The sequence below is a fragment of the Myxine glutinosa genome, chromosome 2 (genome assembly GCF_964187855.1).
Source record: "Myxine glutinosa chromosome 2, kmMyxGlut1.1, whole genome shotgun sequence".
Classification (NCBI taxonomy): Eukaryota; Metazoa; Chordata; class Myxini; order Myxiniformes; family Myxinidae; genus Myxine; species Myxine glutinosa.
In genome coordinates this window covers 3,722,378-3,748,855 of record NC_136262.1, presented here as the reverse complement: position 1 = coordinate 3,748,855, position 26,478 = coordinate 3,722,378, and the positions used below count along the sequence as shown (strand labels likewise).

General features: G+C 43.4%; 1 protein-coding gene across 1 annotated transcript in view; it reads right to left on the bottom strand.

The window, feature by feature from the left end:
* LOC137422423 (phospholipid-transporting ATPase IC) overlaps window positions 1–26,478 on the bottom strand; it is a 283,539-nt gene that overhangs the window by 122,721 nt on the left and 134,340 nt on the right. The window contains 2 exon segments of the mRNA XM_078772905.1: window positions 6,719–6,927; window positions 20,007–20,224. Coding sequence (XP_078629031.1) covers window positions 6,719–6,927; window positions 20,007–20,224 — 427 coding nt within the window.

Below are 26,478 nucleotides of genomic sequence, written 5' to 3'. Positions count from 1 at the left end.
GTCACCAGGCACGGAGCCGTCCCCCTGCCGGCCAAGGTGGAGGCCGTGAAGGGGTTTCCGTGCCCCCACACGATCAGAGGGCTGCAGGAGTTCCTGGGCATGGTGAACTTTTACCATCGGTTCCTGCCCCGTATCGCCCAGCTCCTGCGGCCCCTGCACGAAGCTCTCCGAGGTAAGCCGGGCAAAGGCGACGTTACCTGGACCGAGCAGATGGACACGGCGTTAATGGGCGCAAAGCTCGCCTTGGCTAACGCCACCATGCTCGCGCACCCGGCGCCCGATGCACCGATCGCCCTCACCACCGACGCCTCGGACTACGCGGTGGGTGCGGTGCACGAGCAATGGGTGCGTGGAGCTTGGCAACCGCTGGCATTCTTTAGCCGGCAGCTTCGCCCGCCCGAACGCCGTTACAGTACCTTCGACCGCGAGTTGCTCGGGCTTCACTTGGCGGTCAGGCACTTCCGCCATCTGCTCGAGGGCCGTGCGTTCACGGCCTTCGTCGACCACAAGCCGCTGATCTTTGCGATGGGCAAGGTCACCGAGCCGTGGTCGGCCCGGCAGCAGCGTCACCTCTCGGCCGTGTCCGAGTACACGACGGACATCCGGCACGTCGCGGGGAAGGACAACCCGGTAGCGGATTGCCTTTCCCGGGCCGTCGCCCACGCAGTCCACCTCGGCATCGACTATGCCCGGATGGCAGCAGACCAGGCCGCTGACCCCGACGTCCAGGCCTTGCGGACCGCCGTCACGGGCCTCCGTGTCACCGAGGTGCCGTTCGACAGTGCAGGCGCGGCCCTCTTGTGCGACATCTCCCTCGGGCGTCCTCGCCCCATCGTGCCCGCGGGCTGGCAGCGCCAGGTGTTTGACGCCATCCACGGCCTGTCCCACCCGGGCGCGAGGGCCTCCCAAAGGTTGATCGCCGACAAGTTCGTCTGGCATGGCCTCCGGAAGGCCGTCTGCGGCTGGGCCAGGACGTGCCTTGCGTGCCAGCGCGCCAAGGTGCACCGGCACACCCAGGCCCCGTTGGCCCCGTTCACGGTGCCGGAATGCCGGTTTGACCACGTCCACGTGGACCTGGTGGGACCTCTGCCCCCCTCGCGGGGTTTCACCCACGTCCTCACCATGGTGGACCGCACCACCCGGTGGCCGGAGGCCGTGCCCTTGGCGTCGACGACGGCGGCGGATGTCGCGCAGGCTTTCATCGCCACCTGGGTCGCCCGGTTCGGCGCCCCCTCAGACATCTCGTCCAACCGCGGCCCCCAGTTCACCTCGGAGCTCTGGGGGGCGGTCGCGCAGGGGCTCGGGGTCCGGCTGCACCGAACCACGGCCTACCACCCCCAGGCTAACGGCCTGTGTGAGCGATTTCACCGCTCATTGAAGGCCGCGCTCCGGGCCACCCTCCGTGATGGCGGCTGGGTCGACAGGCTCCCCTGGGTCCTGCTGGGCCTCCGGACGGCGCCCAACGAGGACCTGCGCGCATCCGCGGCGGAGTTGGTCTTCGGGCAACCGCTGCGGGTGCCGGGCGAGTTCCTCCCCGAATCCACGGCACCATGGTCCGCGGCACAGCAGCGCTCCGCTCTGCAAGAGACCGCCCAGAGGTTCGCCCCGTGCCAACGGCATGCCACGGGCACCCACCGACGCACATCGCCCCGGAGCTTCGCACGGCGGAGTATGTCTTTGTCCGCCACGATGCCCACCGGACACCACTGCGGCCCCCGTACGACGGGCCTTTCCGCGTGCTGGAGACCGGGGCGAAGCACTTCACCCTGGACATCGGCGGTACTCCTGACCGCGTTTCTGTAGACCGCCTCAAGCCGGCCCACCTCGACGTGGACCATCCACCGCCAGTGGCCCGACCCCCGCGTCGGGGCCGCCCCCCTGCGGGTGGACCCCCGGCACTGCCCAGCCCCGCCGCCACGCCGCCCCCCGGTCCTGCTGCCGGAGGCATCCCAGATGGCATCCCTGCATCCCAGACGCCGCCAGTCGCCAGGGGGCGCTTCGGCCGGGTCATCCGTTTGCCCCGCAAACTGACCCTTCAGGTGCGCGGGGATTCTGGGGGGGCGCGTGTGGCGGACACGAAAGCACTGACGCGGTGACATCACCCTGCACACCAAGTGGGGATGGGCCACGCCAGGGAGAGAGGCGTGGCCTCACGATATACGTGGAGCGCGCAGCCCTGAGCAGCTTAGTGCTGCAGTTTGAGTACTTTGAATAAAGACTCTTTTATGAACCCGCGTTGTCCGCTTGCTCTTTGCGTAAGCATTAGCGCGCGCAGCATCACGCTTTAATATATATATATATATATATATATATATATATATATACATATATATATATATATACAATATACATATATATATATATACATATATATATACATATATATATATATATATATATATATATATATATATATATATACACATACATACATACATACATACATACATACATACATACATATATATATACATATATATATATACACATATATATATATATATATATATATATATATATATATATATATATATATATATATATATATATATATATATACGTATATATATATATATGTATGTATGTATGTATGTATGTATGTATGTATGTATGTATATATATATATATATATATATATATATATATATATATATATATATATGTATATATATGTATATATATATATACATATATATATACAGTGAAACCTTGACTTACGAGTGCACCAACTTACGAGTTTTCCGAGATACGAGCCGCGCCACCCGCCACTAGGTGGCCCAGCGAGCGTTCAGTTGACGTGGTTATCTTGCCGTGCAAGCATCTCTGCCGTATCGCTTTGTTTTCGCATTTTGTTTATTTTGGAAAATTTCTTAGTTTTAACCATGGGTCCTAAGAAATTGAGTGCCAAGGGCAGTGCTGAGAAGCAGAAAAGGATGATGTGCTTGGATATAAAACACGTAATCGTCGAAAAACATGAGCGAGGTGTGCGTGTTGTCGACTTGGCGAGGCAGTACGATCGTAGTACTTCTACGATATGTACGATTTTGAAGCAGAAGGAGTCGATAAAGGCTATGACGCCAGCCAAGGGCGTTAAGATTATTTCAAAGCTCCGGACCTCTGTCCATGAAGAGATTGAGAAGTTGTTGTTTGTGTGGTTGACGGAGAAGCAGCTCGCAGGAGATACCGTGACCGAGAGCATCATCTGTGAGAAGGCACGAGACATTTACGGGGATTTGGTGCAGCAGACGGCGGGAACATCAACGGACGAGGCATCGGAAGAGTCATTCAAAGCCAGTCGGGGATGGTTTGATAATTTTAAGAAGAGGACCGGCATTCACTCCGTCGTCAGGCATGGTGAGGCAGCAAGCTCGGATGTGAAGGCAGCTGAAGATTTTATTATAACTTTTGCCGAACTGATAGAAGCCGAAGGATACATCCCCCAGCAAATCTTCAACTGTGACGAGACAGGGCTCTTCTGGAAAAAGATGCCGAGGAGGACGTATATAACGGCAGAGGAGAAGAGCATGCCAGGCCACAACTTGTTCAGAGTGCCGGCGATAGCTCGCCTTCTCTTTGTGGAAGACACGGTGAGATCCTTAACATCCAACAACTAATGGGACGCAAACGGGGCGCCCAGTTTAGCGGTACACACATTGATGAATCACCCTGCCTGTGAAACACCGACATGACAGGTTATAGCTGGGTTGGGATTCAAACCCAGGCTGGACAGTTTAGAGTCAAGTGTGCGTACCTCCAGTCCAGGCCATCCTGCCAACTTGTATGCTGCATACAGGTGAAATATAAAGCGCGAGATATTTATATATATATATATATTTCAAAAAAAATTGGTGTGGTTTTTGGCGGGCTGGAACGGATTAATAGCATTTCAATTCATTTTAATGGGGAAATTTAATTTGAGAAACGAGCAAATTGAGTTACGAGCTCGGTCACAGAACGAATTAAACTCGTAAGTCAAGGTTTCACTGTATATATATATATATATATATTGTTGTGGATATGAGAATGTTTTTTTAATTTTATTGTTGTGGTAAAATGTTGTTGTAAAAGGTTGTTGTAAAATATCGCCCCTCCTCCCTCCGTTTGTGGTTGTATAAAGGTCAAAGGGCGTTCCCGTAGTTAGTCCATAAAACATACATGCAGGACACGATATATCTTTGTTGACAGTTATATCCTTATTATGTGTATTAGTGTAAGGCTGTGTCTTCCATTAATTGAAATACTCCATTGCACCAAGTGAAATAGATAGATCCCCTTTCATTCCCCATTCCCACTCCCAAAACTTCTACTGCCAACTACATTTTGCCGCCATCACCCGAGGTAATCTCGGAGAAGAAAGGCGTGTCTCCACCTCGTCATAGAGGGGAGGAGTGGGCCAGCCCCGAACAACCAACCAAGTACAAGGGGGTTTGGCTTGAGAGGGTGGAGAGAGAACGCTCGGGGAGGTTCGCGAAGGTTCGAGGGTGTGGCCTATATAACCCGCGGCCCCGACGCCCCCAGGAGAGTTGAGTTGAGTTGAGTAGAGTTGAGTAAGGGATCCCTGAAAGAGCAGCTTCAGCCACCGCAGCTTCAGCCACAGCAGTTTCAGCCACCGCAGCTTCAGCCACAGCAGTTTCAGCCACCGCAGCTTCAGCCACAGCAGTTTCAGCCACCGCAGCTTCAGCTACCGCAGCTTCAGCCCCAGCAGCTTCGGGGCCTTTCTATACTGAATCGAGGCTCGTGAAAGAGCTGACAACCGCGAGGGAAAGACAAAGGCAGTACATGGGGACCGTGAGGGAAAGACAAAGACAGTACATGGGGACCGCGAGGGAAAGACAAAGACAGTACATGGGGACCGCGAGGGAAAGACAGTACATGGGGACCGCGAGGGAAAGACAAAAACAGCACATGGGGACCGCGAGGGAAAGACAAAGACAGCACATAGGGACCGCGAGGGAAAGACAAAGACAGTACATGGGGACCGCGAGGGAAAGACAAAAACAGCACATGGGGACCGCGAGGGAAAGACAAAGACAGCACATAGGGACCGCGAGGGAAAGACAAAGACAGTACATGGCGACCGCGAGGGAAAGACAGTACATGGGGACCGCGAGGGAAAGACAAAAACAGCACATGGGGACCGCGAGGGAAAGACAAAGACAGTACATGGGGACCGCGAGGGAAAGACAAAAACAGCACATGCGGACCGCGAGGGAAAGACAAAGACAGTACATGGGGACCGCGAGGGAAAGACAAAAACAGCACATGGGGACCGCGAGGGAAAGACAAAAACAGCACATGGGGACCGCGAGGGAAAGACAGTACATGGGGACCGCGAGGGAAAGACAAAAACAGCACATGGGGACCGCGAGGGAAAGACAAAGACAGTACATGGGGACCGCGAGGGAAAGACAGTACATGGGGACCGCGAGGGAAAGACAAAAACAGCACATGGGGACCGCGAGGGAAAGACAGTACATGGGGACCGCGAGGGAAAGACAAAAACAGTACATGGGGACCGCGAGGGAAAGACAAAGACAGTACATGGGGACCGCGAGGGAAAGACAAAAACAGCACATGGGGACCGCGAGGGAAAGACAGTACATGGGGACCGCGAGGGAAAGACAAAAACAGCACATGGGGACCGCGAGGGAAAGACAGTACATGGGGACCGCGAGGGAAAGACAAAAACAGCACATGGGGACCGCGAGGGAAAGACAAAGACAGTACATGGGGACCGTGAGGGAAAGACAAAAACAGCACATGGGGACCGCGAGGGAAAGACAGTACATGGGGACCGCGAGGGAAAGACAAAAACAGCACATGGGGACCGCGAGGGAAAGACAAAGACAGTACATGGGGACCGCGAGGGAAAGACAGTACATGGGGACCGCGAGGGAAAGACAAAAACAGCACATGGGGACCGCGAGGGAAAGACAAAGACAAAGACAAAGACAAAGACAGACAAAGACTGCCTTGACGGCAGTTTCGAGCGAGGCCGCGAAGGAACGGCGGCTGCTAAACGCGCCGATAGAGAGAGAGAGCGGCGGCTGCTCATCCCCGACCCGACCGTGCTGCGGTTCCAGCTGGACCTTCCTCCCCCTCCAGCCATCCACCTCCTGCCATTCCTGTCATCATTCCCCGCGTGAGTCTGTCTTTTGTTTGTTCTGTCCCAGGGTATTAATTAAGACTGTAGGTAAGGTAGCATTGCACTGTGTCTCTGAGTTCTTCTGTAAATTATTTTATTATCTTTCCTTCTCCTTGGTTTTTTTGAGCCTGTAAATAGTAAATAAATTATATTTGTATTCCTTACCCTTTGTCTTTCTTCTTCTTCACATCCTTCGCTTTAGTCTTTTCCCCATTGAATATCTGTGGCGCGATTCGGCCAATGTTCAGGAATCGGGTTAGTCGGGGTAACTGTTAGGGCCGCGTCCGCGGCCTTGTCTTTGTGCCATCCGCTCGGCAAAACAACATCTCATCCGCGGTCCGTAACAATATATATATATATGATGGAAATAGCACAACCTTTGGTGGCAGCTGGTATTACAAATCATCTTCCTTTATGATATAGAGTATAATATGTTGTGATCAATTAAATTTCTTAAAATGATAAACATTATGAAGTGCATTTGCAATAATGTTCTGCAGCACATGGCCCACTGAAGGTTCCACCAACCATCTTAAAATAATACTTTTACCAGCAAAATAACAAACAATTTACCATAGACAACGGAGCCAATGGTGCACTTCTTGAAGGTCATGACGTTCTGGGTGAGCGTTCCGGTCTTGTCGGTAAATATGTATTCGATCTGTCCGAGCTCCTCGTTTAGCGTGGTGGTCCTGGCGTTGGCTGGGACATTTTTGGGAGGGTAGTACATGCGTTTGTCCCAGTTGATGAAGAAGCTTTGAAACATACGGATTATCTCCATGCTGGGATGAAAGTAGCAAATCGAGTCAGCAAGCAAATTCCGACATACAAAAGTAAAATTGTGAAAAACAAGATTAAAGAGACACTTCAGGTTATGTTATAGAATATGTAAAAACATTCCCATCAGAGAACGAAGACCTACCAAATCAATGTAGTACAAAGTTCCTTTGTTAGCAAAGTAAATGCACCTTCCCACACTGATGCTAGGTTACATGATGGCCTCACTAACCCATGCCATGTTGGGAGATGACCCTAAACTATTAAAGTCACCATCGTACTATTCGATGGAAATTTTCGCCTGGGGCAGCATACGCTGAAGAACAGCATGGCATTTTATGTGCATGTAGTAGTACACTTACACTCACATTTAACTAACCATAACTAACCCGAACTAACCTAACCCTAACAGATCTATATTGTCATGTGTATGTACTAGTACATTTACACTCACATGTAACTAACCCTAATACTCACCCTAACTAATCGAACGCAAACTAACCAAAATACTCGCCCTAACTAACCCAAACAATCACCCTAACTAACCCTAACTAATCTAACCCTAACAGATCTATATTGTCATGTGTATATACTAATACACTTACACTCATATGTAGCTAACCCTAACTAACCCTAACAACTTAAACTCGCATGTAACTAATCCTATACTCATCCTAATAACCGAGCTATCCCTTACAAACCCTAAATAACTGTAATACTCACCCTAACTATCCTTAAATAACTATAATACTCACCCTAACTATCCCTAACTAACTGTAATACACACCCTAACGATCCCTAACTAACTGTAATACTCACCCTAACTATCTATAATACTCACCCTAACTATCCCTAACTAACTGTAATACACACCCTAAATATCCCTAAGTAACTGTAATACTCACCGTAACTGTCCCTAACTAACTAATACTCACCCTAACTATCCCTAACTAACAGTAATACTCACCCTAACTATCCCTATCTAACTGTAATGCTCATCTTAACTATCCCTAACTATCCCTAACTAACTGTAATACTCACCATAACTATCCCTAACTAACTGTAATACACACCCTAACTATCCCTAACTAACTGTAATACTCACCCTAACTGTCCCTAACTAACTGTAATACTCACCCTAACTAACAGTAATACTCACCCTAACTATCCCTATCTAACTGTAATGCTCATCTTAACTATCCCTAACTATCCCTAACTAACTGTAATACTCACCCTAACTATCCCGAACTAACTGAAATACACACCCTAACTATCCCCATCTAACTGTAATGCTCATCTTAACTATCCCTAACTATCCCTAACTAACTGTAATACTCACCCTAACTATCCCGAACTAACTGAAATACACACCCTATCTATCCCGAATACTCACTTTAAATGGAATAGCAAGCAAATATTTCACGTCATAAATGCATCACGTTCTGCAAGTTGGCTGCTTGGTCGATGTTGCGGCGGGAGGATTCAGGGGAGAGGAAGGGGGGGGGGGGGGGGTGGGGCTCAAACGACTCAGAGGGAAAATATTCCGGGGATTTCTTTTCACAGTCTTCCACTAATTGGTGCAGTTTGATTGGCTGGTAGAAGAATTGTTTCTTTCCACATTCGCTGGTCTAGGTTAGATTCCCATGGATGCTCACTCTCACCAGTCGACACTTGGCAACCGTGGTGAGTATGCAAAAACCGTAAAACATGAGTTCAGAGAGGCCTTCATCTGTGGTAGAACCAAATCGACTGGTTTGAGGTAAGGTCTGACAATGCAAGCCTTTGTTTGTTTAAAACAACTAGCAACTGTACCCGCCCTATGGGCGGGGCTTCAATGAATGAATGAATGAATGAATGAATGTAATGAATAATGCCATGGCGTCGCGTTGGCAGCAGCGACAATATAAAAATGTTTGCCAAGAACTTCAAAGAGAGAAAAGGAACTTTTATCAGCAATGTCGTCTATCCTGAAGTTCTAAGATGAAGATGTACAAATTAATTCAATTTTTTTTTTCCTAAAGAAAAGCGTACAGTTGATATCACGATTTGAAACACGATGGAATAAGATTTACTGATATGAACAGTGATGTGGCTTTTATTGAAATTCTAAAAATACTGTTTAGATTTTGATGATTTGCATGTGATATGATTTAACGGATGTTTATATAAATCGTTTAAATAATCATTTGCGCCTCCCAATTGAAGCCCCGCCCTTAGGGCAAGTACCGTTGCTGGTAATATATAATGGCAATACAACAATTTTTACCGCTTTGCTTTGAAGAACAGGAATGAAGGGGAAGGAGGGTGTTAATATGTCTGGTTGAAGGCTTTGGGTGGTGAGGGGGCTTGAAGCCAGATTTTAATCTTACAGCCGCCATGTTGGTGCTCGCCGTCACTGCGAAGCGAAGCGAAAGACGCCTCAGAGCTGTCACATTCACAATCGCTATGTCGTATGTACTCCCGATACATGTTTCCTTCATTGTAAAAACTCCCAAGTCAACAGTTAAAAGGATTTTGAGCCGATAGGTGTTACGGCCATGGCAAGATCGATGGAGGCAGTGATCTGTTAGCTTATACACCGCCCAAATAGCTATGTGGAATTATCTCATGTAGAGATGAAACCCACGTCATTTGAATTTTGGCCGAGGTCATTATTTACTTTTAATGATGTTTATATACGAATCAAAAAGAAGATAATTGGTTTTGGGTCGTCCTTTCCGCATATCTCATGGGATTGTGAGTTGGAGAGACGACCATGATGGCGGAGAAGGGGTTGGCATTCTCTCAAGCAAGGATTCAACGAATGTCCTTATAAAAGGTCTTTGTCCGAGGTCATTATTTTTAACTGTGTGTTTTCATTCATCAGGTTGCGATCGGTGCAGCTGTTTGTGCGGTACCTGGGAAAATAACATTATGCAGTAGTCCAAACCGGAAAATGCTGGAGACAAAAGCTGAAATTGGAAAAACAATATAGCCTATTTTACTCCAGCGGGTCCCAGGATTACCCACCCAAAATATTGTTGCGATCGGTTCAGCCGTTTTTGCAGTACCTGGGAACGGACGGATGGACGGACGGGCAGACAGACAGACATTTGGTGAATTATAGTAAGATGGTGTTGTTCACTAAAACTGAGGAACCAGGCCTGCGGACAACTTACCCCTTTCTGTGCTGTGAGAATTTCCTGCTCCATGATTTTCAAAGACTAGTGAAATACCCGTGCCATGCATGGGTGGGAGGCCTAATGCATACAGAAAACATGGAAACAACGAATGCTAAACCATGAACCAATAAATTCCACATTCCTGTGCCACCTTCAGTCGAATGTTAGGCATGGACAGCCGGTCCGTGAAGGACTTGAGGGGAAAAATGGCGAAACTACCAATGGTAAATCGACAAATTTCACGAGTACAAACCCTTACGTCATTTCCTCGTTCTGCTTTAAACTCAATATCTCTATATTTTCATTCCAAACAGCATCATCCCGATCACACATTAATACTGTACCATTAATACAACAAAATAAATGTTAAACATGCTCGTAATGTGAACCAATATTGACTGATCTGAAGTGAAACTAATACGGATGAATCTGCCGGCAAGAAAGGGCGGATATGAAACCTCCCGCCCACCTTAGTATAGATGAAAGCAGCGGCATTGGGAGTAAACTCAAAATCACAATTGTATCAAGATATTATAAAACCAGTGAATGTTTCTGACGAACCCGTGATTGTGTTTACATCCGGATCGGGAGCAGGTTCATATAATTGGAAACTCAAAATCATAATTTTATTGAGGAATTTATGAAACCTCCTTCCTATCTTACAACATCTGCTTGGGCCCCAAAAGGTTCCATAGAAGGTTTGATGGGGCTAGACCCAAAACTGAGGGAGTCGTTTGGGAACGGACGGACGGATGGACACTCCTGCTTTATAATATAGATTCTAATTAAACAAATGAAATGTTTATAGAACATGGATTGCTTCAAAGAAAAAGCCACGCCAAGTTATTTTACCGAAAGGAGCAAAAGTTCACGTGGCATTTTCTACAAGTCGCAAAACCTCAAGAGAAAAGCAGCAAAGATCATTAATAAGTGGCCGTGCCATGGTCCAAGACCATCCCACCACCCTCGACTTCATCGTGTGTTTCTCCTCCCTAACCCACCACGAAGCACCTTCCGTATGATGTCTACTATTCTTCATAGTCTCCCCCATGAATGAATGCAAGAAAAGGAAGCAGTGAGTGACCATCACCCTGACGCTCTGTAGTCTCTTCTTACAGACCTTAGAACAAGTGTAGCGGCAACGTTTTACCTCGGAATGTTTCCTGTATACCAAGTCGAGACTCGTGTAAGAGCTAACAGACACAACATAAAATAAAGGGAGCAGGAGAGAAGAGGGGGAGAGAGGGGAAAGCACAACAACAGTAGAGAACAGGACATCGTGAGATCTGTGGAAGGGAGAGGGTTTGGGTGAGTGGGGGGGGGGGGGGAGGGGGCGGGGGTGGGAGTGGTGCACAGGATAAAAAAAAGATGGATGCTACAGGGGATTTCAGGAAAGAAAACGGAATTTGAAGGAGGTGGATTTGGTGCGTTTTAACGGGGGTAGAAAAGATCAAGGTTTTGGATGGGGGAAGATAAGAGATGGTGCTGAACAGTTGTTTTAAAGACCTGGAGGGAGTAGTGAGATTGAAGAGAGTGAGGGAGTTTGTTCCAGAGGCGGGAGAAAAGGGGAATGAAAGAGTAAAGGTGAGCAGGGAGCCTATATTTTGGTAGTTTCACAAGGAGAGGGTTTCTCACAGATCTTGTGCGACCTGCAGGAATATTTGGGGGACAGAGCAGAGACATAGCTGGGGGGGCAAGGCCGGAGAGGAGTCGGTAGAAGACAGAAAGACCACCAACCTGCCTGCGGTGAGTGAGTGAGAGGCCCTTGGAGTTAGCTTCATTGCAGGAGATTCCAATGATTCTGAACGCTTTGGTTTCAACAGCGTTAAGCCGGGTTAGGTGTGAGGCAGGAGCACCGGCCCAGAGGGGGGAGCAGTAATCCATTGAGTTGCGGATGAAAGCCTTGTATGTGGTGAGGAGCTCAGGTGTGCCAAGGAAGGACTTCACATGAGGGAGGATGCCCAGTCGGCCACTGGCTTTGGAAGCCAGCTTGGAAATCTGGATTTCCCAGGAAAGATCATGGCCGATAGTGAGACCCAACAGCTTGAGTGAGAGAACTTCTTGAAGAGGATTGTTGAGAAAGTAGATGGGAGGGTTGTCCAGTCGATCTTTTCGGAGAGACATCGTAAGAGTGTGAGATTTGTCAGGATTGAAAGACATGTTCCACTTGTTTGACCAGTCTGTGATTTTGTCCAGGTCTGCAGAGAGTGAGGAGGCTGCTGACTGCCGATCTGAGGGATGAGGTATGGAGCGGCAGAGAGTGGAGTCATCAGCAAAGAGATAGAGAGGATTTGCCAGAGAGTCAGAGAGATCATTGATGAAGATTGATATGGATTTTAAATGTTTGAGCCCTGGTTTATACGGGATTTCTGGTACCAGGTTTCCCGAAAGAAATACAGATGGGTTGGACAGTGAAGGTTTGAATAAGGAGAATTGACTCAGAATCCGAATTCGTTTTTTCCTCCACGTTTGGCTGGGAATTCAACGATGACATGGATGAACTACAATAACACTCGGTACCGGTAGTGCGCATACCTCCAACCATGGTAAAACAGTTTACGTTTTGTAACCCACTGATAGGCCGTATCTTGATTTGGACCTGAACAAAAATCTAATCAATTTGTTCTTCTCAGCTAACCAACTCATCCCCCAAATTTCGTCCGAATCCGTCCACAACCTTTTGACATATCCTGCTATGTATCGCTTTTGGCCCTCTCACTCAATGGTGAAGAATCACTCAAAAAAGTCCTCTTATCCAGATCCGGATCCGAATCTTCACCAAAATCTAATCATTTTGTCCTTGTCACATACCTAACCTCTCTATCAAATTTCGTCCAAATCAGTCCACAACGTTTTGAGATGTCTGTTCACAGACAAACACACAAATGAAAAAAAATCACTCATAGAGCGACACTTGGCAAAAGAGAAGTAGAATGGCACTCAGTAGAGCATCCTTTTTACCTCACAAATAATTGGTGGTTGAATTCAGTGTCCAGATATGCAAATCGTCCTCAAATTTTAAGTTAATCGGATGAAAATTGACAATTTTAGAAATTTGGCCCATGTTGATCTTTTGATCGATGTTGACATCAAACATAGTTAGTTGGTGGTTGAATTCAGTAAGCTGATATGTAAATCCTATTCAAATTTCTAGTCATTAGATGAAAATTGAGGATTTTAGAAATTTGAAAGAAGTTGACATTTGGCCTTTGTTGACCGTTTGACCTCAAAAATATGTAGGATTTTATCAGAACACAAATTCTACCATTTGGTGAAGTTTCCTGCATATCGGCTTAAAATTGTGACCTGTAGGCAAGTATGAGTGAGCGGACAGACAGACAGACAAACACACAGACAAACACCCAAACACACAGGCAAACACACAAACACACAAACACACAGGCAAACACACAAACACACAGACAAACACACAGACAAACACACAGACAAACGCACAGACATCCATCATTGCTTCGGATATGAAATCTTTCCTCTTCTCCAATGTCTTGATCTCTGATCATCAATTTGGTTTCAGACCTGGACACTCCACTCTGGACATGCTGCTTCTGCTGTCTCAACAATGGATGGAGGTCCTCAATGCCAAACAGGAAATTAGAGCTGTCTCCCTTGACATATCACGTGCCTTCGATACGGTCTGGCACCCCGCTCTGCTCACCAAACTCTCCTCCTTTGGCATCCATGGAAATCTCCACGCATGGCTGGTGGACCCCCTCTCTAGTCATAGTCAACGTGTGGCTCTGAATGTGTTTCTCTCATCTCCTCTTCCTGTTCAGGCTGGAGTTCCCCAAGGCAGTGTTCTGGGCCCTGTGCTTTTTCTGGTCTTCATCAATGATCTCTCCGACTCTCTTGAAAATCCTCTCTATCTCTTTGCTGAAGACTCTACTCTCTGCCGCTCCATTCCTCATCCCTCATCCCTCAGATCGGCAGGCTGCAGCCACCTCACTCTCTGTAGACCTGGACAAAATCACAGACTGGGCAAACAAGTGGAACATGTCTTTCAATCCTGACAAATCTCACCCTCTTAAGATGTCTCTCTGAAAAGACCGACTGGACAACCCTCCCATCCACTTTTGAATAATCCCCTCCAAGAAGTTCTGTCGTTCAAGCTTTTGGGTCTCACTATCTGCCATGATCTTTCCTGGGAAAACCACATTTCCAAGCTGGCCTCCAAAGCCAGTCGCCGACTGGGCATCCTCCGTCGTGCGAAGTCCTTCCTTGGCACACCTGAGCTCCTCACCACATAAAAGGCATTCATCCGCAGCTCAATGGAATCCTGTTCCCCCCTCTGGGCTGGTGCTCCTGCCTCACACCTAGCTCGGCTTCACGCCATTGAAACCAAAGCGTTCAGAATCATTGGAATCTCCCGTGATGAAGCTACCTCAGTGGGCCTTTCACTTACTCACCGCAGGCAGGTTGGTGGTCTTTCTGTCTTCTACCGAATCCTCTCCGGCCTTGCTCCTCCAGCTCTCTCTGGGCTCTGTCCCCCAAATATTCCTGCAGGTCGCACAAGATCTGCCTGCAACCCTCTTATGGTTAAACTGCCAAAATCAAGACTCTCTGCTCACCTTCACTCCTTCATTCCTCTTTTCTCCCGCCTCTGGAACAAACTCCCTCACTCTCTTCAATCCCACTCCTCCCTCCAGGTCTTTAAAACAGCTGTTCACCACCATCTCTCATCTTCCCCCATCCAAAACCTTGATCTTTTCTACCCCCGCTAATTTCACCCCAAATCCACTTTTTTGAAATACTAACTACTTTCCTGGAAGTCCTTGGTGTCCTTGTGTTTGAAGTTCTCCCACCCCACCCCTTCCCACGCCGCCTCCCCCCAAGCCCTCTCCCTCCCACACATTCCCGATGTCCCTGCTCTCAAATGTTGTGTTTATGTGCTTCCCCTTCTCTCCCCATTTTGTCGACCACTCCCCTTTCTATATACTTTGTTTGTTTGTCTGTTTGATTTGTTATTGTGATAAATGTTAGCTCTTTCACGAGCCTCGATTCTGCATACAAAAAAAAGAAAAGAAAAAAAAGACAAACGCACACAGGCAAACACACAGGCAAACACACAAACAAACACAAACACATACACAAACACACACACAAACACACAGACAAACACACAGACAAACACAGACAAACACACAGACAAACACACAGACAAACACACAGACAAACACACCGACAAACACACAGACAAAGACACAGACAAACACACACACACAAACACAAACTAACATACACACAAACAAACACACACACAAGCAAACACACAAACACACACAAACACAAACACACACACACACACAAACACACTCACAAACCACACACACAAACACACACACAAAACGCACACACAAACAAACACACACACACAAACAAGAACACATATACACACAAACACAAAAACACACAGACAAACACACAAACACACACAAACACAAACACAAACTAACATACACACAAACACACAAACGAACCCACACACACACACATAAACACACACACTCACACAAACACACTCACACAAACACACTCACACAAACACACTCACATTTCTTCTTCCACCATCTTTAGCCAAGTCTTTCTCGGTCTTCCCCGTCCTCTACTTCCTTCTACATTCATTTCCATCACTATTCTCAACCAGTCACTTTCATCTTTCCTCAACACATGACCAAACCATCTCAACCTGTTCCTCTTCACAGCATCAATCACAGGCTCTATTCCCATCATCTTTCGCAATTCATCATTTGTCTTCCTCTCTCTCAACGATACTCTGCACATCCACCGAACCATTCGCATTTCCACCCTTTCCAGCCTCCGTTGCTGCTTTATGTTATTTACATATGTATCGCTCCCATAAATCATAACACTTCTCACACATGCAGCGTACACCTTTCCCTTCAGCTTCAACGAAACTCCCCTCCTCATCAGCACGCCACTCAGTTCCCGAAACTTCTTCCATGCACATCTCACTCTAGCAACCGTTGCCGAGTCTGATCCACCTTCTCCATTCAGCATGTCTCCGAGGTAGCAAAATGTTTTCACACCTTCCAGCTTCACGCCGTCTCCAAGATCCAACTCAACATTTCCTCCATCTGCAGCTCCCTCTGTGCACACCTTACATTTGAATGTAGCTGCCACACTGGTTAATGACCCTCTCAGACCACAACATTTTTGATGAACCCACTCAGCGCACATTGTACATTGAATGGAGTTCACTCCGACACCCTTCCTGCACACAGCACAGGGCCACTTCCCAGTTCTTTCCACCTCACCACATGCTTTACCACTTGCCATCACCTTCGTCTTTCCTATATTCACCTTCAGACCTTTTGTCTCCATACATTCCTTCCACTTGTTCATCATTTCTTTCAGTCCATCCATACTTTCGGCAATCAACACCAGATCATCTGCATACAACAACTCCCACGGTAAACCCTCCTTTACGTTCTGAGCCAGCACCTCCATCACAGCTACAAACAGTAGTGGACTTAGTACCGACCCCCTGATGCACTCCCACCTTCACCTCAAACTCACCACTGTTCCAGTCCTTCGTCCTTACAGCTGTGCGCACTCTTTTGTACATTGCCATCACAACTCTGATCAACCATTCCTCCACTCCGAACTTCCTCAATGCCCATTGCCCATGTCACTACTTCACGTGGAACCCTTTCGAATGCTTTCTCCAGATCATCAAACCCAAACAACTTCTTCCTCTTCTCCATGTACTTCTCCTGCAACTGCCTCACAATAAAGAGCGCGTCTGTCGTTCCTGTTCCTGGCATAAAATCCAAACTGCATTTCGTCGATCTTCACCTTCTTCATTATCCTCCTCTCCAACACCCTTTCCAATACCTTCATTCCATGCTCCAATAACTTTATCGCTCGGTACGAGCCACACTCCAGAGGGTCACCTTTCCCCTTGTATAGAGGGACGAGGGTACTCAGTTCCCAATCCACTGGAATGTGGCCTTCTTTCACCACCAGATTACAGATAGTCAGGTTCACTATGCTTTTTCGTTCAAAATCATGGTAGATTAGCAAACCTATACATTTTTGGAAACGTTATTACATGGAAAATCTGAAAATCAATGTTTACATTTGCCAATTCCGACCAATTCGATTCGACCAATTCGACCAATTCGACCAATCGACCAATTCCATTCGACCAATTCGACCATTCGACCAATCGCTTCGATCGACCATTCGACCAACTCGATCGATTCGATTCGATTCATCGAATTCGATTCGATCGACCATTCGACCAATTCGATTTGCCAATCAATTTGACCGACCTTTGCTTGTGTGGAACGGACTGTGAAAACGATGCGGACTATATTGTCGGATACGACACACAGGACAGTGATGACGAACTCGAAATGGCATATTCTGTAATCGTGTATGTTTGATGCCATTGACTGCCTGTGTAGATGTGAAGTTAGACTGACTGCATGTGTATATATGATTTTGCTGACTGCCTGTGTATGTTTGGTGATATGAATTATTGTGACACATTTTGATGTTATTAACTGCCTGTACAAAATGATAACATGTATTTGATTATGCAACTTGTCGCGAATATAAAGACTATTTTGCAATTCAAAACCTTTGATTCGTGTCTTACCATTCCCCATAGCACTAATTTGATACTTTCATTGGATTCCTTGTCCCTGAAAATATAGGTTTAGTATATTTTAAAAAGTTTTTAGGGTAATTAGAGGCAGAAATAAAACAAAATATGTATTTTACAGTGGCCATTTTGAAAATCCAAAATGGCCGCCATACAGGTATCGCTCCAAATGTAAACATTGATTTTTAGTTTCCTTATGCTATAACCTTTCCAAAAATGTATAGGTTTGCTAATCTACCATGATTTTGAACGAAATATAATTTATTGACATAGTGAACCTGACTAAGATCTCTGTCATTCTCTTCACACCCCAAATTCCTGCTGCCTTCAACATATCTCCCACAACTCCCGTCGGCCCTCCCGCTTTTCTACTCTTCATTGCTTTTATCGCTTCCTCAACTTCATTCTCAATTATCTTCTCTGCCGGTCCTAAAACTGGGTTACTTTCTATGTTGCCATCCCATTCATTCTCTGTATTCAACAGCATTTCCATATATCTTTTCCATCTTCCTTTAATTCCATCTGGGTCCACAACGATTTGTCCCACTTCATCCTTCAAGCAACTCACCTCCATCACATCACACCTCTCTTTCGCTATCTGCTTTGCAATCCTGAATACCACTCTCTGACCCTCTTCCGAATCCAAGCGTTCTCCGAACATTTTCCTACATGCCTCCTGCGCCTTTGCTACCTCTTTCTTTGCAGCCTTCCTGGCTGCCTTATAACTTTCATGCTCTGCTTTTTCTGTTCCCGTACCCTTTGCCTTCTGCCACTCCTTGAACTTCTTCCTCTTCTCGTCAAAGCCTCTTTCCAACTTCCTCATCCCACCACTATGTTTCCGAGTGCCTCAGTGGTCCTTTTGTCCATCCACATACCTCACCAACGGCTCCCAACAGACTAGCTTTCATTGACATCCAACCACGTTCAAGCTCAACCACATCATCCTCTACCCTACACAGCCTCTCTTTTAATGCCTCCCTTACTGTCACCTCTTTCAACCTCCACACGTTCTTTCTCGGTTGGTACTTCACCCGCCGAGCTCTCCTCGCACCTTTCACCCTTACGTCGCAGACAACCAAGTGGTGCTGTGAAACAGCCTCCTCCCCCGGGATCACCTTTGTGTCTCGGAGGTGCCCCCTATCTCGCCTACGCACCATCAGGTAGTCAACGGTTGTCGTCGACCCACCTGACGTGTATGTAACAAGCTTATTATCCTCTTTCTGGAAATGAGTATTACAAATCAACAACTCAGCTCCATCAGCAAACTCCAAAATCCTTTCACCTTCTCCATTTCTCACACCATATCCGTAACCCCCATGAACTCCCTCAAAACCGTCCATACTCCTTCCCACATGTCCATTTAGGTCTCCTCCTACCACAACAACGTCCTCATCTTTCACGTTTTCCATCAGCTTCTCTATCGCACACCAGAACTTGTCCTCTTCTTCATCGCTTCGACCAACCTGCGGAGCATATCCCAAGATGACGTTCACCAAGTGCTTTCCAATCATCATTTTCACCATCATCAACCTATCACTCACTCTAGTCACACTCACCACACTGTCTACAAACTCCTCAGAAAACATGACACCAACACCATTCACGCCCTCCGGGCACCCTTGCCACACAAACTTGTATTTCTGTCCCTGCCTACCCTTCACCATTCTCACACCACTTCCCTTCCATCTCGTCTCCTGCACACAACATATGTCCACTCTTCTTCTAACCAATACTTCCACCACTTCTCCTGATCTCCCTGTCATTGTCCCTACATTCCATGTCCCAAACCTCAAAAACCGATTTCCACTTCGGGCTGTACCCTGCCCATATGTAGTTGTAATTGTCATGGTTCTCTTTTTGAGGCAATGTTTTTATGGCCGGATGCCTTCCCGACGCCAACCCTCTTAGTCGCCTCTTACGACACGCAGGGATACGGTGTACCTATTCTAACCAGGGGACACACCGGGATGTGCAGAATGTATACGATTGCAAAATTATGTGCAGAATGTATACGATTGCAAAATTGCATCTCCACCGGCTAATGCCCCTCAACGTAAAGTGTTCCTTCATTTTACTCCCATTTGGAGCACAAATCGATTTTAAAAAATACAATATATTATTGGTGTAGTTGATTAACCTTAAAAAACACAATTTAGGTTAAATCAATCAAATCAAACCTGGCATGTCCCTAATAAAGCCATACTCGTAAATGGATCAAAAAGTGCAGGACAAATTATATTAGGTCTGCTTGTGCTTCCAGGTGCAACCAACGTACCTGACATATAATGAAATGGGCACAAGCGTGTTAAGAAGGATCAAGTAGGAGAAAAATGTGAGGAATGCTGTCCACGCCGCCATGCCTTCTTCGGATTTGACAAATGAATAGGTAACACTCCTTTCGCAGTACGTATCAAATCCCTTTCCATGTACAATTTCCCAAATGGTGGTTCCAATTGCCATTGCAATGCAAAAAACAACCAAAATGGCAAAAATCTACACAGAAAACAACAACGAGACTGATGATTAAATTTTATATTCAAACTGAAACATTTTTGTGTAATTTCAATCAAACAAATTCAAACTGAAACATTTTTGTGTAATTTCTATCAAACAAATTCAAACTGAAACATTTTTGTGTAATTTCTATCAAACAAATTCAAACTGAAACATCTTTGTGTAATTTCAATCAAACAAATTCAAACTGAAACATCTTTGTGTAATTTCAATCAAACAAATTCAAACTGAAATATCTTTGTGTAATTTCAATCAAACAAATTCAAACTGAAACATCTTTGTGTAATTTCACTCAAACAAATTCAAACTGAAACATCTTTGTGTAATTTCAATCAAACAAATTCAAACTGAAACATCTTTGTGTAATTTCACTCAAACAAATTCAAACTGAAACATCTTTGTGTAATTTCAATCAAACAAATTCAAACTGAAACATCTTTGTGTAATTTCAATCAAACAAATTCAAACTGAAACATCTTTGTGTAATTTCAATCAAACAAATTCAAACTGAAACATCTTTGTGTAATTTCAATCAAACAAATTCAAACTGAAACATTTTTGTGTAATTTCACTCAAACAAATTCAAACTGAAACATTTTTGTGTAATTTCAATCAAACAAATTCAAACTGAAATATCTTTGTGTAATTTCAATCAAACAAATTCAAACTGAAACATTTTTGTGTAATTTCAATCAAACAAATTCAAACTGAAATATCTTTGTGTGATTTCAATCAAACAAATTCAAACTGAAACATTTTTGTGTAATTTCAATCAAACAAATTCAAACTGAAACATCTTTGTGTGATTTCAATCAAACAAATTCAAACTGAAACATCTTTGTGTAATTTCAATCAAACAAATTCAAACTGAAATATCTTTGTGTAATTTCAATCAAACAAATTCAAACTGAAACATATTTGTGTAATTTCAATCAAACAAATTCAAACTGAAATATCTTTGTGTGATTTCAATCAAACAAATTCAAACTGAAACATCTTTGTGTAATTTCAATCAAACAAATTCAAACTGAAATATCTTTGTGTAATTTCAATCAAACAAATTCAAACTGAAATATCTTTGTGTAATTTCAATCAAACAAATTCAAACTGAAACATCTTTGTGTGATTTCAATCAAACAAATTCAAACTGAAATATCTTTGTGTAATTTCAATCAAACAAATTCAAACTGAAACATTTTTGTGTAATTTCAATCAAACAAATTCAAACTGAAACATTTTTGTGTAATTTCAATCACACAAATTCAAACTGAAACATCTTTGTGTAATTTCAATCAAACAAATTCAAACTGAAACATATTTGTGTGATTTCAATCAAACAAATTCAAACTGAAACATTTTTGTGTAATTTCAATCAAACAAATTCAAACTGAAACATTTTTGTGTAATTTCAATCAAACAAAATCAAACTGAAACATTTTTGTGTAATTTCAATCAAACAAATTCAAACTGAAATATCTTTGTGTAATTTCAATCAAACAAATTCAAACTGAAACATTTTTGTGTGATTTCAATCAAACAAATTCAAACTGAAATATCTTTGTGTAATTTCAATCAAACAAATTCAAACTGAAATATCTTTGTGTAATTTCAATCAAACAAATTCAAACTGAAACATTTTTGTGTAATTTCAATCACACAAATTCAAACTGAAACATTTTTGTGTAATTTCAATCACACAAATTCAAACTGAAACATTTTTGTGTAATTTCAATCACACAAAATCAAACTGAAACATCTTTGTGTGATTTCAATCAAACAAATTCAAACTGAAATATCTTTGTGTAATTTCAATCAAACAAATTCAAACTGAAACATTTTTGTGTAATTTCAATCACACAAATTCAAACTGAAACATTTTTGTGTGATTTCAATCACACAAATTCAAACTGAAACATCTTTGTGTAATTTCAATCAAACAAATTCAAACTGAAATATCTTTGTGTAATTTCACTCAAACAAATTCAAACTGAAACATTTTTGTGTAATTTCACTCAAACAAATTCAAACTGAAACATCTTTGTGTAATTTCACTCAAACAAATTCAAACTGAAACATTTTTGTGTAATTTCACTCAAACAAATTCAAACTGAAACATCTTTGTGTAATTTCACTCAAACAAATTCAAACTGAAACATCTTTGTGTAATTTCACTCAAACAAATTCAAACTGAAACATCTTTGTGTAATTTCACTCAAACAAATTCAAACTGAAACATCTTTGTGTAATTTCACTCAAACAAATTCAAACTGAAACATCTTTGTGTAATTTCACTCAAACAAATTCAAACTGAAACATCTTTGTGTAATTTCACTCAAACAAATTCAAACTGAAACATTTTTGTGTAATTTCACTCAAACAAATTCAAACTGAAACATCTTTGTGTAATTTCACTCAAACAAATTCAAACTGAAACATCTTTGTGTGATTTCAATCAAACAAATTCAAACTGAAACATTTTTGTGTAATTTCACTCAAACAAATTCAAACTGAAACATCTTTGTGTAATTTCAATCAAACAAATTCAAACTGAAACATTTTTGTGTAATTTCACTCAAACAAATTCAAACTGAAACATCTTTGTGTAATTTCACTCAAACAAATTCAAACTGAAACATCTTTGTGTGATTTCAATCAAACAAATTCAAACTGAAACATCTTTGTGTAATTTCACTCAAACAAATTCAAACTGAAACATTTTTGTGTAATTTCACTCAAACAAATTCAAACTGAAACATCTTTGTGTAATTTCACTCAAACAAATTCAAACTGAAACATCTTTGTGTGATTTCAATCAAACAAATTCAAACTGAAACATCTTTGTGTAATTTCTATCAAACAAATTCAAACTGAAACATATTTGTGTGATTTCTATCAAACAAATTCAAACTGAAACATATTTGTGTGATTTCAATCAAACAAATTCAAACTGAAACATATTTGTGTGATTTCAATCAAACAAATTCAAACTGAAACATCTTTGTGTGATTTCAATCAAACAAATTCAAACTGAAACATCTTTGTGTGATTTCAATCAAACAAATTCAAACTGAAACATCTTTGTGTAATTTCTATCAAACAAATTCAAACTGAAACATATTTGTGTGATTTCAATCAAACAAATTCAAACTGAAACATATTTGTGTGATTTCAATCAAACAAATTCAAACTGAAACATCTTTGTGTAATTTCACTCAAACAAATTCAAACTGAAACATTTTTGTGTAATTTCACTCAAACAAATTCAAACTGAAACATCTTTGTGTGATTTCAATCAAACAAATTCAAACTGAAACATATTTGTGTAATTTCAATCAAACAAATTCAAACTGAAACATCTTTGTGTAATTTCTATCAAACAAATTCAAACTGAAATATCTTTGTGTAATTTCAATCAAACAAATTCAAACTGAAACATATTTGTGTGATTTCAATCAAACAAATTCAAACTGAAACATATTTGTGTAATTTCAATCAAACAAATTCAAACTGAAACATCTTTGTGTAATTTCTATCAAACAAATTCAAACTGAAATATCTTTGTGTAATTTCAATCAAATAAATTCAAACTGAAACATCTTTGTGTAATTTCACTCAAACAAATTCAAACTGAAACATCTTTGTGTGATTTCAATCAAACAAATTCAAACTGAAACATTTTTGTGTAATTTTAATCAAACAAATTCAAACTGAAATATCTTTGTGTAATTTCAATCAAACAAATTCAAACTGAAACATCTTTGTGTAATTTCAATCAAACAAATTCAAACTGAAACATCTTTGTGTAATTTCAATCAAACAAATTCAAACTGAAATATCTTTGTGTAATTTCAATCAAACAAATTCAAACTGAAACATTTTTGTGTAATTTCACTCAAACAAATTCAAACTGAAACATCTTTGTGTGATTTCAATCAAACAAATTCAAACTGAAACATATTTGTGTAATTTCAATCAAACAAATTCAAACTGAAACATTTTTGTGTAATTTCAATCAAACAAAATCAAACTGAAACATTTTTGTGTAATTTCAATGAAACAAATTCAAACGGAAACATTTTTTTGTAATTTCAATAAAACAAATTCAAACTGAAACATTTTTGTGTAATTTAAATAAAACAAATTCAAACTGAAACATTTTTTTGTAATTTCAATCAGACAAATTCAAACTGAAACATTTTTGTGTAATTTCAATCAAACAAATTCAAACTGAAACATCTTTGTGTAATTTCAATCAAACAAATTCAAACTGTATAATTCCTTGAAGGAAAAGATATTTGCTGGAAGTCCACTTTGTCTATTCAAATGAGTAAGTGTTTTTTTTTATTGTTAACTTTCTGTGCCCAATTGGAACAGATCTATGTATTGTTATGTCGGTGGTAGAGCAATATGTAGAGCAGTTAGATCTGAGTAGGTAACATGCTTCGTGTGTCGTGGTAAGGAAAACTACCTTGTAATAAGTCCATGTGTAGGCGTTTTGGTCAGCTAAGATGTATGATTGTGAATCTACCAGGAGATTCGTGTGTTAAGTAGTGTAGGGAATAATGAGTAGAGCCCTTGTATGTCTCACCTGGTTAGCCAAACCTTTGTCCCTTATGGCACTGCAGACCACATAGACACTTGGTTAGGATCCCTTAGTACAACACTAATAACGCCCTTCCCCCCTGACATGACCTAGGAAGAAATCATGCCAGGACACCGCCGATAATGGCCGCCACCATTTACACCTCTGAGAGGCCTATCCACCTCGCATAGCACATGCTACGACCATGGAGTAGGGGACGTGAGTGAGAGTGACGCAGTGGGCATGACCTGAGCGAGCCGGCGAGGCACGTGGAGGAGACTGATTGGTTGGGAGTGCGCCAATGCTGACGTCACCGGCCGGGGATATTAACGGAGGGCCGGACGCCATTTCGGGCAGTTAGAGAGTTCGATTCCTGAGTTGAGTGGAGTTGTCGAGCAGTGGAGTTGAGACTCGGCATGTGCAGTTAGTGTTGAGTTGAGACTAGTGACATTCCTGGCGCAGAGTTGAAGGAGAGAGTTACATTTTGAGGCAGTCCAGAGCAGTTGGATTCGTAGTTGTGAGTTGGATCCCGAGTTCAGGCAGTTCTGATCGGAGATCCTGAGACGAGGTGCGCACAAGTTCGAGTTCGGAACGGGAGAGTTCGTTTGAGGTGCGCACGAGGAGAGTTGGCAGATCCCGAGTGCAGAGAGAGAGCCCGCGTGGAGCTCGCTGTCCTGCTGTCGACCTCGTGGTGCTTAGGAGCTTGGTGCATGGACCTCGTGTGCAGCGGCGAGGGCGTTGGCTCGGGCCTAGCGGGGTGTGCGAGGCGGACGGAGGATTCCTCAACACCGGAGTTTGGTGCCGCCTTGGACGGACAAGACAACGAGAGCAGATAAGCCCGAGCTCCACGTACATTTTACACGACACATGACGTGTTATTTTTGTTAATTCGTCCCCTGTTTGTATTTGATATCTGGTGTGTGGGATCCCAAAGTAGGCATTAGATTACCGGCGTGTGCTTTTACTGTCCTTGCTTTTCCCAATAAACCCTTATATTATTTTTGTACATATACCTGAACGCAGTTTCCTGGTTGCTTTTAATAGATAAGGCTGCGGGGGCTCTCGCCGTTCCCCTCAATTCTGCGCGCTTGGGTGTTTTAGGTTTTGGAATCTGCCATTGAGTTTTTGCCTCGGGAGTTAAAGCCTTCGTGATCGGCAATCCACAACTCTGGTGTTAATCGGAGTTGCGCGACGGTATGTATGTAGACAGGTATGTTAGATTTTTTTAAACCTCTTCCCGAAGATCCCAGAAGTTTAAGCCCAAATCCACAAAGCAACGGTTTATATGTTTAGGTCTAAACCCCCATTTTCCCCCACTAAAGCACATCAGATGCCTCGGTGTGTCAGGAGATGCAGACAAAGCTGACACTTTGATCCCTGATTGATCAGCCCTGAGCATTGCCTGCTGGGTAATTAAACAAGTTGGTGCGGCCTTCATTTTTGAAGCTAGAGAATGTAAAGCATAAACGATGCGCAGGATGTTCAACATAACTTTGGGATGGTAGTTTGGGTAACGTCAAATTGCAAATTAAAATCCGACATTTCGATACCGACATCGGAATACCTTGTGATTTTATTCGTTAACTACTGAAACCAAAATGTGTTGTTGTCGGTCATTTAAGCAAATCAAACATAAATTCTCAAATTATAC